This window comes from Carlito syrichta, unplaced genomic scaffold (assembly GCF_000164805.1).
Source record: "Carlito syrichta isolate Samal-C Ts95f unplaced genomic scaffold, Tarsius_syrichta-2.0.1 Scaffold312076, whole genome shotgun sequence".
In the NCBI taxonomy this organism is placed as follows: Eukaryota; Metazoa; Chordata; class Mammalia; order Primates; family Tarsiidae; genus Carlito; species Carlito syrichta.
In genome coordinates this window covers 233210-248335 of record NW_007256172.1, presented here as the reverse complement: position 1 = coordinate 248335, position 15126 = coordinate 233210, and the positions used below count along the sequence as shown (strand labels likewise).

The window sequence follows — 15126 nt, the reverse complement described above, 5'->3', positions numbered from 1 at the left end:
GTACAGAGTCACATGACAGTAAGTTGTTTTATTTGAGGACAAAGCCAGAAAATATGGATAATCCTGTGTATGACAATTTCTTTCTTAGTAAAGTTGAAATTGGGACATAGTTATGCAACTAAAAGTCATAAATTCTACCACCTTTATATGTCCATACTTTTAAAGCCCTAGATTACTTTCTCAACCTGGGTACTACTGACGTTTTAGACTGGTTAGTTCTTTGTTGTGAGGGGCTGACTGTCCTGGGTATGGTAGGGTGTCTAGCAGCATCTTTGGCCTCTGCCCACCAGATGCCAATAGCATACTTTCTGGCCCCCTCCCCACCCCCCAAGTTATGACAGACAATGTCTCCAGATATTGCCAAGGGTCTCTTGGGAGGCAAATTGCCTCTCAGTTGAGGACCACACTTTTAGATTATTCAAATTATTTTCTCTTTAGTTAAGCTGATATTTATCAAACACTTCCACTGTGCAAAGTATATCTTGGTTTATTTATACTTAAAGGGAGAATATATCATATCCATCAACCCACACTAGATTCAACAGATAAAAGTTATTTCCTAATCAAATTTAGTTAGAAATGTGTTGAAACTTTCTAGGTGTACTTTTTCTAGCTATATTGTCAATATTAGGCACAATCATCAAAAATTACCATTTTGTGAGTATAAAATGGGTGAAATATCAGCAACCCCATGTGGTTCTACCTAATATATGAGGCACAGCAACAACAACAAGAAAATGACTAAGATAAAATAAATGAGATTATAAATGCACCCAAATATTGTGGCTATGATTGTTTATGAATTTTACTTTTCTTTGCAAGTAGTGGTGGTTTAGAAATCGTATGTAGTCAGCTTTGAGGAGCAATAATCTGGTTGAAACTGGGCGGTATTGAAGACATATATTTTAACAGTGCAATTGTGCAGCTAACACAGTACTTATGATTGAAAAAGTGTGCTTGTTTTGTGCTTGAGGTGAGAGCTGATAGGTATTCTGGGTAGTGGTTGCTAAAGCACCACTTGAGGGAAAAGAAGGTAGAAATGAAACCTAATTTTTTAAAAAAATGTGTTAACATAGTACATGTTGACAGTAATCCTCTCATTTGAAAGAATCTAATGTTCTTGGTCAACTACTGTGCTGTTTCTTGCTTTGGCAAGTTCATGGTGGGAGGAGAATCATATCTGGAAATGCCTTCTTGAAAAATGAAATCAGGAGGAGCACTTTATAGCACATAGAAGTAGATATTCAGAATGCTTCCCCTTCTGTCATTTTTATACTCTCCAATCCCCACTTATAGCAGTAATGGACTTCAAGACAATGATTCACAGAAGTACGAGAAATACCTAAAACTTTTAAGTCATGCAAACCCTGTTCTTCTTTTAATTTATTAGCAGGCTATAAGCAAATAATGTGTCCTCTCCTTCAAGCTGTCCACCTTCCCAGGAGAGGGCTAATGAGCAGTGAAATAGCCAGAACTCTGGAAGTGGGAGCCGGGGAGGAGAAGCCAGAGGGAGGAACTCCAGTAGCTCAGGGGTTGCTTGTGACCACTCAGGATTTGGTAATATCATAGGTTTTATAGTTTCTGTTTTATAATCATTCCCTGAAATTCTTGAGAGCTGATGGAGGTTTTGGAAATCCAATAAAGAAGGGACAGAGAGACAGTAAGTGCTTAGAACATAAAATGCAGAGCTTCCACTGATTCCTGTGATGTCTAGAGAATTCCATTTGCGTGATATGCACAGAAGAGACATTCCGTGCTTGATGTTGGTCCACGACAAGGTTAATTTTCTGCGCACTAATTTTAATTCATTATATATGCCTTTTTTTCCCAGCACAAATGGACCCCCGAGGCCTATCTCCCAGACAAAGTAAAAGTGACAGTGATGATGATGACCTGCCAAATGTGACCTTAGATAGCGTTAATGAAACTGGATCTACGGCCCTTTCCATAGCCAGAGCAGTACAAGAGTAAGTATCACATTCTCAGGATGAAATAAGAATTGCCAAGGTGTTCAATGGATAATGGAAACTGCAGCGTCTCCTGTCCCCCAGCCATGTCATTCTAGCTGTGAACTGGCACGAATGTCAGCAGCTTTCCATTCGGCCTAATGCTGTTTGGGAGAAGACTAGGCCAGAGAATGGAGTGTATGAAAGAGTTGGAAGTCTGGGTTTTGATTAGACATGAGACCTCTTTGCATCTTTTCTAATGTCTCCTGCACCCTTCTACTTGACTCTGAAAAAAAAATACATTGTTCTTTTTAAATGTCACTATCTGATTACCGTCATAATTATTATTATTCATATATAACATCAGAGAAATATAAAACATGGCAAGTATTTATACCTTGTTTTGATAGGGAATTATAGATTAGCTTTTGAAAGTTTAAGCTTGGAGGAAATTATGTTCACTCTTTAAAAAATAGCAACCATATGTAATTGTTCAAAGCATCCTTTTCTCTCTCCTTTTACCTGGACCATGGGGTTACATCTCAGCCCTTGTTTGTTGAAAATAGCTGGTCTTCTGTTATCGTTCGAATTGTACCTATGATAGTCCATGCATACTTTTTAATAGGATAACTTTTTTACAGCTTTATTGAACTATAATTGACAAATAAAATTTTATATAATTAAAGTGTATCATGCTGATTTGATATACATAGTGAAATTACCACAATCAGGTTAATTAACATGTTTATCACCTCACATAGTTTTTTTGGTGAGAACATATAAGATCTATACGCTTAACAAATTTCACATATTCAGTATAGTATTATTACTGTAGTCACCGTGCAGTACATCAGATCCTCAGAACTTCTTATGTTTTATCCTTTGACCAGCACCTCCTCATTTTCTCTGACAACACCATTCTACTCTTTTTCTATGAGTCCCCCCTGTTCTCTATATTCCACATATAAGTATTTGTCTTCTATCATAATTTTTAATAACATAATCATGAAGAAGAGGAGAACTTAAATAACTATTGTTATTGCTGACGCATTTGTTAATTAACAATTCACTCAGTTATTTTAGTTACCTCCCATATAGTAAATTTTTCCCCAGATTTTGATTAAGTACCTACTCTGTTCCATACATTAAGCTTTGAAGTTTAAAAGAATTGAAATGAAAGAACATCAATTGGGCAACCCCTTCAAGTCCCCTCCCACTGTGGGAGCCTTTCTGTCTTCTCAATAAATCTTGTTTTCTCACTTTCAAAAAAAAAAGCATCAATATACAGCATCAATGTATGTCTATGTGTATACAAAATGAACAATATATCCATGTTATATAGATAATATATAATACATATGATACATTAGAGGAAACAGGCTGTAATAGATCTAAAATGAAATGTGGAGTCAAGAAGATCTAGATTCAAATTCACATTCAAGCTCTTAATAGTGCAATTTCTAGTAAGTTCTTTAAGCACTCAGAAGTGTTTCTTCATCTGTAATAAGAAACTTAAAATACTTACCTGGCTCAGGTATGGTGGCTCACATCTGTAATCTCACTGCTTGGGAGACCAACGTGAGAGGATTACTTGAGGTCAGGAGATTGAGATTACAGTGAGCTATGATTATGCTACTAAACTCCTGCCTTGGTGACAAAGTAAGACCCTGTCTCCAGAAAAAAAAAAGAAAAGAAAAGAAAAACCTTACCTGTGATTTACCTGTGATACAGATATAAGATATAAAAAGTAAGTTATGAAATTTTGGCACATGAAAAACTCCAACTAATGGTGGGATTAGTATTACTATTAGTGGTCATAATAGTACTACTGTAGTAGTATAAGATTATAACAACTAGGAAATAGAAGTGTGATAGGTGTTATTACTCTGATTTTACAAATGAAGGTTTAAGCATCAGAGAAGGTAAATGACTTGTCCAAAGTCATATAGTAAATAGTAACAAGGCAAAGTTTAGGACTTCCAACTCTAAAAACACCTTTTCCTAAGAGTGGTTATAAATATTCTTCCACTTGAGCACTTTAAAAAAATTATTTTCTCTCATTTGTTCAAATAACTTAGTTTCTTCTAAGCACACATTAACTGGAGCCAGAACTGGCATTGCGCCCAAGGAGTTGCTGAGATCTTGTTTATAGTAGTGGCCCACCATATTGCCATTCATGATTCATAGGGATCAGTAGAGTGACCCTGCCTTTAAAAAGTGTGAACTGCTGGGCTCAGTGGCTCAGCCTGTAATTCCGCACCTTGGGAGGCTGAGATGAGTGGATTGCCTGAGCCCGCGGGTTCGAGACCCGCCTGGGCAACTTGGTGAGACCTCATCTCTACAATAAATCAAAAAATCAGCCGGGCGTGGTAGCGCATGCCTGTAATTCCAGCTACTTGGAAGGTTGAGGCGGAAGGATCGCCGGAGCCCAGCAGGTCAAGGCTGCAGTGGCCGCTGCACTCCAGTCTGGGCAACAGAGTGAGACTCCAACTCAAATAAATAAATAAATAAATAAAAGTGTGAACTATCGGATTTATAGTAAATACAATACAAAAATTATATCCAATCTTTAAAAATAATTTTTGCACATTACTAATAAAATTGTAAACAATCCATATAAAATTGAGCAGACATTTGAAATAAAAGATATACAGGTATCTTGAAAAAAATCCTATTATTTGTCATCAGTGTCTTAGTGTAGCTGTATAGGGATACTTAAGGCTGGGTAATTTATAAAGAAAGAAGGTTTATTTGACTCATAGTTCTTCAAGCTGTACTTGAAGTATAGCACTAGTAATATCTAATCCTGGTGAGGACCTCAGACTGCTTCCACCCATGGCAGTGGACCTATGGGAGCTGGTGTGTAGAGATCACATGGTCAGAGAAAGCAAGAGAGAGAAAGGGAGAGGTGCCAGGTTATTTTTAACAGCCAGCTCTAGGAAGAAGAGCTCACTCACTATTCTGTCCTTCCTCCCAGAACATTAATCTAATCATGAGGGATCCACCCCATAACCCAATCCACCTCTCACAAGGCCCCACCTACAACATTGGGGATCAAATTTCAACATGATATTTGGAGGAGACAAACATCCATATTATAGCAGTCAATGAAATGAAAATTAAAATAGCAATGAGATATCATTTCATTCTCATTAGAATATCAGAAATGAATAAGTCTAACAATAACAAATACTGGCAAGGATATAGATCATACTGGAATTCTCATACGTTGCTGGCGATGATATCAAATGCCACAAATACTTGGAGCACTGTTTCTAATGTAATCAATTCCCTAGTAAATGTCTAACAGCATGGAAGAATAGATAAATAATTTGTGTCATAATCTTACCCTTGAGATACCATGAGTAATAAACATTTTGTTAAGTGAAAAGTCAGAAAGTAAGTGCTTCTTGGAGAATTGGAATTGACTAAAGGGGACACAGGAAAGCTTTTGGTGGTTTTAGGAATATTTGTTATCTTGTTTTACATGATGGTTACTTTGCTATATAAAGACTTGACAAGTTTATTGAAATTAACACTTAAAACTTGTGTATTTTATTTTATGTAAATCACACCACAATCTTAAAAACAGCAAAATCTTTTTTAAAAAAGTGTGAGCTAAATCTTAGGATTGAGGCGTCCGTGTTTTCCTCCTTAAAGTTAGTCTCGATGAGTTTTTTTTTTAATAAATTTTTTATTTTAAATATGTGGGGTACAATTCAGTTAGGTATACAAATGTTCATTATGCAGGTATCCTTGTTGATGAGGTATGTCCCCCCTCCCCTGGCAGTTTCCCTCTACTGCCAATCCCTTTTTTATAGTATTATGATAGTTGTTCAAGGTTCATTTATGAGTGAGAACATGTGATACTCGGTTCTTTATTTCTGGGATAGATCACTCAATATTGTAGACTCTAGATCCATCCAAGTTGCTGCAAAGTTCATAATTTTGGTTTTTTTTTTATGGCTGCATAATATTCCATCGTGTATATGTACCACATTTTAAAAATCCAGTTCTTTTTCAATGGGCAGCACAGTTGGTTCCATGTTTTTGCTATTATGAATAATGCTACAATAAACATGCGTGTGCAGGATTCCTTTTTTTTTTTTTTTAATTTATAAAGAAAAAAGTTTTATTTGATTCATGATCAGGATTTCTTTTTCATAGAATGATTTGAGTTCCTCTGATGAATAATAACCTTTCATAGAAATTTCAAACACACTGCCTTCCTTCATTGTGATAATACATATTTGTGTGTGCTTTTTGATATGTGTTCATTTTTTAAAGTTAAACTTTAAGGATTGGAGCTTTGATAACTAAAATATGAATTATGCTTACTCCATTTGGAGCATCTGCAGCAAATAGGGATATTAACTTCTCAAATATAACCTTTTTTGTACTTTTTATTTCATCTGTTTGTATGTTAGTAAAGCAGCCTTAGGAACAGCAGCATCATTTTCCACACAACCTCTCGGATGCACTTTGTGTACACTTTCTCAAGCCACTTTGTGTACACTTTCTCAAGCCACTGAGGAAAGCACGGATGCCTCAGTCCTAAGATTTAGCTCACACTTTTTGTATGAGTGCATATGCCGCCTGTCTTTATTACTATTATAAAAGTTGTATGTGTATCCTGGGAGATGCCAGATTCATTATTCATGTCAGTGTTTTCATTAAATGATTAGTAAAGAATACACTGAGCTATCAACTGGGAAGCCCTAGTAATGCCAGGACCCATCAATAGTTAATTAGCCATCATTCACGACTGAATCTGTGTGTGTAAACACTGGATGTGCTTAGATACTACTAGATGAAGCAAAAAGAATGTTCTGCAGAGGCTTCTTAAATATTGATATGCAGGTAGCTCAAAGACTACAGTAACATATTAAGAAAAATTTTGTTCTGAAATAAATATATAAGCTTTGATTTGTTTTTTTAATTCTGTACTTAGGTTTACTCAAAGTTAACATTCAGCAATACAATTGCAAACTTGTTTTTGTGCTCTGGCTAGTTTCTCTTGAACTCCTTAATGTATATGACTGTTTCACTATTAATCTCTCTTTCTTCTTTTTCTCTTTGCCTCTTGTATCTTGATGACTGCTGTAAACTCAAAGCTATAAGAAAGACCAAACATTCTAGTATAATATGATCAATAAACGAATGTGTTAAATAATAAATGAATAAAACATCAGATTAGCATGTAACAAATGAAAGGATTTCAGAAGACATCTGTTGCTCTATTTCTTGTACTTGAAGAACTTTCCTAGGAGTGCAAGGTTGAGGAGAATGACTGCAGGTGGAGAGGTGATAAAATCAAAAGGTTTCTATACAGTAGAGGCAGCACATTTTTAAAACTCTGGACAACTAGTTCATGCTTGTCATTCCAGTTAAAGCCAAAAGGAGCCATGATGTAAGAAGTATTCAAAAGTTTGCCTCTTGTTTCCTTTACCACCAGTAGAGTGTCAGGGAAGAGAAGGGGAAAGAAGAAAAAGGATAAGGATATTAAGGAGGACAGACACTAGAGAGGGGTGAAACTCTTGCCCAAGCCAGCCCTTTTGTCTTGGGCCGCTGACAAGATACTAAACCACATGGTCAGTATCTCTTAACTGAGCTCCTCTTCGTCTCCTTCCTCATTTAAGTTCACAGTTGGGTAAGGATGGGGTCTTGTCTTGTGCACGTTTGGGTTTTTAATTTGGTGCCTTGCTTTATCGACATTAGTATATTTATACATCATAAGCCTTAATATGCCAGTAACTTTTTCCCCTATATGTCTAGTGTTACACATTTTACTGGTTTCTAAATGAAAACCCATGGATCTCTGGATTTTAAAATGTTTTCTTTGATTTGGTAGGCAGAAGCTGTCAGCCAAAATATGTCTCCCCACCCCACCACCAAATGTTCAGATATATCTGTCTTTAAAGAGAGAAGATCACTGCTTGGAGGCTAGGACAGCAACCTGGGTCCACCTTGATTTACATAAATTTATGTAGGGAGGTTTCTGAACTGTGTGCCTAAACTAACTGATCATTTTAGCCATTTTCATTGATTAATTTGGTTCCTGCTTACCAGCTGAGCATCAGTGAATTCAGATAAATTGAAAGCAGCAGCCACAAAGAGACCCCCAGATGGGCTGTCCCTTTTTCCTGTGTCAATTGTATAGATTCTGCCCAAGTCAGAAATCATGTGATCAGTAATTCTGACAAAGCCAAGTTCCAGCAGTTCTTAGAACCATCTGTTTCATGTTGGTCTAGTTTTTTCCTTTTTCTCCCTGATGGTAAAATAGGGTCATTACCCTTAACAATTTGACAAACATAATTATGAAACAAGTGTTTGGAAAAAGAGAGATAAAGGCACATGATTAGAGCAAATGATTATAATTAACTCTAATCCTAGACAAAATAAGGATGTTTTTAATATAGGTAAAGTTCGGCTTTGTTACCCAGAGCCTCTGATTTTTTTGCCCCTCTTTTTTCTTTCTTATTCCGAACATTCATGATTCTCATTTATTAATACAAGTAGAAGGATCGAGTTCCATCAAATTAAAGTATGAATGAATAATACTGTCTGAAAAGGGCACTCCCTGGTGAAATTTCTGTGTTACCAGGGACAAGTTAAGATAATAAGGACGTAGATATAGTATTTCAGTTAGAGTGAAGAGGGAAGGGTGAGGAAGCCGATAAAAATGCTGAAGAGGGGTGCCCATCTCCCAGAATTAGTCCTTTCAGAATTGGTGAATGCGTGTTACTGTTTAACTCACTCCACATCTGAGTACTCTCTATGATTTTGATTTTAATCCTCAGTAGGGGGAAATTTAGTAGGGTGAGTAACTTTTGCTTTGACCTGCGTTCCTGATATCTGCATCTGTTGAAATGATATTCTTTTTAAATGGTTCACTGCCAATTACACTTAAGCTAATTAAAACACAATCTTCCTCCTTCTGTTTTTATTAGACAGCTCCTAAGTGCCCCCATTTCTTAAAGAAAAACAACTAGTGAGTTTCTGGAAATGCGTGGTCTTAGCTTTAGTACTTTTTCACTTAAACACACTTTGAACAGTCATGGGAGCAAGTGAGAGGTCCGGTTGCTTTCTCAGTCTTCCCTTGCTGCCAATTCAGACATTATGATTCTTAGTTTAGAAAATTGTTCTTAGTGGTCAAGAAAGTCAGAAATCTTGGGTAATTTTTAAAAATAATTTCTAAACTTCTTGAACAGTTACCTTACACCCCTCCTGTTTCTCTTAATCTCCTCACATGTGATTTTGTTTATGCCTTTGAAATTGCAATAGAGGACAACATAAGAAATGGGGAGAGAAAACCAAAGGCATTGTGACTGAGAGCCTGCTTTTGGCAGGTTCTATGAAACCTCATACGGTTTTCATTTAATTTGCTCCATGACACTGTTTTTATCTGCAGATAAAGCAAAGGAGGCCTGCAGACGTTTATTCTATCCCCGGAGGTCTCAGCACTCGTGATTTGCAGATTCCATGTCCAATCCCAAGTCTGTCTGACCACGAACCCACATTCCTTTGTGAAGAGGAAGCTACGTTCCTGTTTTTATGCTGTAGCTTGAAATCTCCGTACTGCCCTGTATGTGGTGGCACACACGTGTAGTTCAGCCACTTGGGAGGCTGAGATGGGAGGATCACTTGAGCTCAGGAGTTTCAGACCAGCCTTTAAAAAGCACGAACAAACAAACAAACCCTCCATCCCATAATTATGATTAAATTAACAGGATTTCGAGTCTTGAATTCCGGTAGCACACAACTTGTGTGAAATAAGTTTAGACTTTCAAACTCATTGTTACTTTTACTATAATTTGGCTTAGGGAGAAATGATTCTATGAAATACATTCTCAGAATTATAAAAAGAAAGAATTCAGCTGTAAATCACAACATTATATTGAAATTTGAGGAAATAAAATGCAATTAGCATGGTTTTTAGATGCACTTTACTGTTGTTACTATTTTATTTAAGGAAATTGTGCTGGGAAAAATATGATTTTAGGTGTGTTATAATATAAGCATATATGCTGACATTCCCAATCCCCCAAAATGAATATCTCTTTTAGAATTGCTTTCTGCTAATTTATAAAAGAAAAAATTGTCTGATGGTTGAAAGGGTATTGTGTCTTCTTATTTTATACTCCTTAACTAAAAGATTTAGGAATATTTGAGTCATATCTCATCTCTGCTGATAAAATAAACTTAACTGAGTTGATTGTGCTCTGAGAAAAAGCCAGAGAGAGCTTGTGATTTGGTTTTAAAATTCCAAATATTCGGTTATTTAAATTTTTCTCTTAGATCCTTCCTAGAATCCCAGCATATCAAAAGATGCCATATTTTATTTCATTAGCCTAATGGGTTTGGGATGCCTTCAGATCCCCACTTAATGCACTACCCAAGAAACACCTTCTGACTCCAGTTTTTAGATGGAAATCTCACTCTCTATTAGTGATCAAGTGTCATGCCTGGTGTGGTGCTTCTGATGGGCAAATCAGGGAGCATTCACTCTTGCCAGGGGAGGTAAATGCTATAAGATTATTTTTTTTTTGAAAGAGGTCAGAAAAGGCTCTGATTGACTGTGAATGATTGCAGATAAAACCCAAAGCGAATGCTTGACCATTATCAGCCCAACAGTCTCCTAAGCCTTAAAGAATTAAAAATAGAGGTTACTTAGTAACTCAGTCCCTGGGTATTGAAGAGCAAGATGGAGACCATATACCCATACATAGTACCTTGTATCTGCTTTGGGGGGACAGTGGTAGTCCCTCTTTAAGTAAGAAAAGTGGAGAGTTTAGCTAATTTTTAATACTTGAAGTGTTTTGTGGGTTACTAAATGAAGTCATTTATTCTTTTGCTGAGTCATTAATTCATTCATTCAATCCTTTGTTATATGCTGGGGATGCAGAATGGTTGACTCACAGTCTCTGACCTCAAGGATCTCAAAGTATATAAGATTAATGAAAGTCCAGTGGGGTAAAAACTTGAAGGGCTGCCAGGAAAGACCAGAGGTGGGACCATAACGAGAGCAAGAGCACGTGGGAGGGGCATATAAGTGAGTGTAGAAGAGATGTAAGCTGCTTGGGAGGTAGGGAGGACCTTGATCAGGAGGAATGAACTTATTCTGTAGACAATGGGGACGGCGCGCTGTGCGTAAAAGTATGATCAACTTTGTTTCGTACACAGTACACAGTATGATCAACTTTGTTTCGTACAGATATCAGTCTCAAGGAAGCTGGGTATGGTTGTACAGGTTGGGCACTGTACATCCTAAAAGAGGCCATTTGCATCATTGTGGATATGAATAGTGCCACCTGGGTGCCTGCAACTTCTACAGTTGGGCACAGGAAGGTTTGGGTACAAAGCTTATATGCATACATACACACACACGCGCGCGCACACGTGCACACACGCACACACGCACACACGCACAAGTATATGGAAGCGACTCAAAAAAACCCAGAATTATCTTTTGGAGGGCAGGCCCCTTGTAGTATAGACTTTTCCCACTAGGTAAACGGTCTAAGAAACTGGTTGGCATCTGTACCAGCTAGCATTGTTGTGCGAGGCAGCTAGCATTGTTGGCTTTCGTGAATTTTTTTTTTTTTTTTGAAATTCTTTTAACACGTTTACCTATTTCAGGATGGGTGATTTATGAGCACACCTGCCACACTGCGCTGAGTGTTCAGCAGTTTTTGACCAAAAATGCCATGAACCCTGTGTCCCACCCTCCCTATTCACCCTATCCCACTCCCAGAAATTTTTTATTTTGTTTTCCTGGATGAAAAAGTCCTCAAAAGGAAATATTCTGCTGATGTGGAAAAGGTGAAACAAAAAATGGCAGGAGCTTTAAAAGGCATCAACAGGGACAAGTTCAATTATATGTATGACTTCTATAAGACTTGCTAATAATTGAGCTACCAGAGGGCAGATAACACATCTCACCCTTCTTTGTATCTCCAGAGCTAGCACAGTGCCTGTTTGTTTTTAAATAATAGAAAAGCGAAGGGTAAAACAGATTAAAACAACTGAACCTATGGTGCTTAATTCCAGGTAGAGACACTGAGGCGGGAGCATTCTGCAATGAATAAATGAACATGTTCACTGACCAGCTGAAGAACATTCATTATAATTCCTTAAATTTACAGAAGCAACTCAGTTTCATAAGGGCCAACTTCTAGCCATCAGATCCCTAGGGAGAGGAGTCGGCCCTGAATCTCTTTATCTACTCATACTTTTCCTTCTATGCTATTAGGCCATTAGAAAAATTCTCTTTTTCTAAGGGAACCTGTAAATAGTTGTTTGTTTGACTGTCCCTCCCCCCCCAAAAAAAAAAAATTCACAGAAAACAAATTTTTCTTTGACAAACCTCTATCTGCTTTGTACTTCTTTTGGGTCTGATTTCTTAAAATCCAATTATGTATACCTGCAGGCACCTATTCTAATATTTTATTTGCCAAAAAACGGTACAATATCCATATTATGAATGTTAACAATTGGTTATAATTACAGTTTGTGTTTGTGTCCGTTTATTCTTTCAAAGTTATCAAAGGTATCTTATTTTTCTCTTCAACAATGCTTGAAATATCCCGATGAGTCAAAAAATCTATTATATTGGAAAATTTTTATATATGAGTATTCTAATTTCTAGAAGCCGTTAAGTACTAATTTTCTCCCCCAAAATGTGCAACTTTAGTTCTAAGTAAGAATTTATCCTGAGAATTTTTTGTGCATGAGTCTCCTTGATCATTAAAAGATGTGTATGGAAGCTACTACGCAGATGCTGCTTTGAGAGTGATTTGAATCATCGCTGCATTTGACATTTTGTGCTGTGTGCATAATGTTAAACGATCAATTTGGCACCCCCTCCGACTGAATTGAACATCTTCTGATATAATTATAAACTGAGTTTGTTAAAACGTACCTAACCAGTTGAAATTTGGGGGTTAACTGAGAATTTATTTATTTTTTTAAACTGTCATGCCTCATTCTAGTGTGAGTTTATTACTTCTTGGTGATCAATCTAAGAAAATAGAGAGAAATCAAACTTTTTTTTTCTTTTGAGTGGGAGTGTAACTCTCTCACCAAGGCTGGAATGCAGTGGCATGCTCATGGCCACTGCAGCCTCAACCTGCTGGGCTCAGGTGATCCTTCCACCTCAGCCTTACAAGTAGCTGGAGCCACATGTGGTCACCACCACACTGGCTAATATTTTTATTTACTGTAGAGACATGGTCTCGCCATGTTGCTGAGGCTGGTCTTGAACCGCTGGGCCCAGGCAATCCTCTCGTCTCTGCCTCCCAATGCTGGGATTATGGTCGTGAGCCATCACACTTGGCAAAGTCGAACTTTTTAAAGCCAAATATATTTTTTTTTTTAAGTAGGGGATTCCAAAATTACACCGTTGATAGGAGTCATTTTTGGTTGATAGTGTCTATTTATTTTTTGTACTTTTAAATTTGTTAAAAAATTTTAAACATAATAGTGGCTATTTTTCCTACTTTTAAATTATGTTTAATTTTTTTAAGATTACTAATTTCTGAGACCTCAAAATTTTAAATGTAATGATGTTTCATGTGTTTGTACAGTATACTCCAAACTGCAAGTGTTAATTTGCTTTTAGTTGTTGGACACACTTCACCATGTGAGATCCTCATGTAGCTTTTTCTTGCTGTACTATCTATAATCACATTGCAAATATGTAGATCATTTATATTTCTCATAGATATATGTCTAATGGGTGTAACTAGTGAGTGTAGGTAGTCATTTCTCATGCATTTTTGATGTCTGTTGACATAGATACTCAGTGATAATGTTGAAATATTAATAAGTTCCCCTACAAGTTCCCCAAACCATTCATCACTGTTTCATTTATTAATATAGTCAGTGAGAGTTCACATGATAGAAAACCCTACAGTAATATATTTGAAATTAACCCAATTCACCAAGATATAGTCTCTTCTTTCCAGTCAAATGCTCTAGACATTCTCTCTTCTTATTACTTTCCAGGAGTTATAGCCATTGTGCCATAATTTTTCCTTACTTTATATCCTTTCCAACACACTGGAATTTCGTTGAATACATTTATGTACATGCATCAAATGAAAGTGAAAAATTGGAGGGTACATTTTCAGGGATCACCTGCTGCTGCATAGAAAAATCTGATCCAGATAGAAAAAGATAGCTTGATTAAGTGTGGATCTTATCTGGTTGATGTTTTATTTGGCCAGCTCTGATGAAACTTTGCCATCTACTTTCACATCGCCAGGGGTTGTCAGCCAGTTGAAATCTAATACATCATGCATTGTGGCTTGTCCTAAAAGTGCAATCCCAAATCGTGTGTGGTTAGTGTAATAAAAGTGCCAACAAGTTTTGATAATTTTCATGATTACTATTCTGCAAAATTACCAGCATAGGGGAAAGGATTTTAAACTTTATAAAATAAAATAAAATTCTACCAATGTTTAGTTTTAAAATTATTGGATATAGCACTAGTGTTATTTTATCCCCACTTATGAAAAAGCACATCATCTTTAAAAACAAATGTTTTATTTTTAATTTAAAAATAATTAAGTACTCTGAGCAAAAATGATCATTTTATCAACCTCATTTTTTAAAAAAATTATGCTAAGTCAAATAATATTTTTAGATAAAAGTCTGGATCTTTGTCAATAGTGAAATCACCTGAGTGAAATCACATGGCCAACCCCAGCATCAGTAGGGTGGGGAGATATATTCCTTCTGTGGAGGGGAGGACTTTAGGATAGTGATGATTAATGTACTATTATTTTAGGGGAAAAAAAAACATGGTTGTTTACTGAAGCAATTCAAATAAACTAATTTATCCATTTTTCTAATCTAATTTTCCAAGTTTTTAGCAAATTTAAGTCATGTTCTCTCATAAAACTTCTAGATGATTCTGGTACTTCTCATAAATTCTTTTCCCTGATATATCTTTAAAAATCAGTAATAGAGGGTACATTTATCTTAATTTCATAATGTAAATCCTTATTTCCAGGGTTGATACTCTCAGAATTGTTACTTTGTTTTGCCAAGTATAATAGAGTGATACTACTAAGATATAGAGCTTGACAAAAGACTCATTTCATCGGAATAAGCAAAATCTGTAAAATGTAGTTATATTTAGTCTGTAAATTCAAATTAACATTGATCAGCCTCTTAT

General features: G+C 36.4%; 1 protein-coding gene across 1 annotated transcript in view; it reads left to right on the top strand.

Annotated features, from left to right (window-relative positions):
* The window catches only part of KLF12 (Kruppel like factor 12), a 255127-nt gene that overhangs the window by 141665 nt on the left and 98336 nt on the right, over positions 1 to 15126 (top strand). Inside the window, exon 3 of the mRNA XM_008069506.2 lies at positions 1832 to 1967. Within this exon, the coding sequence (XP_008067697.1) occupies positions 1832 to 1967 (136 nt within the window). The remainder of the gene's footprint in view (positions 1 to 1831; positions 1968 to 15126) is intronic.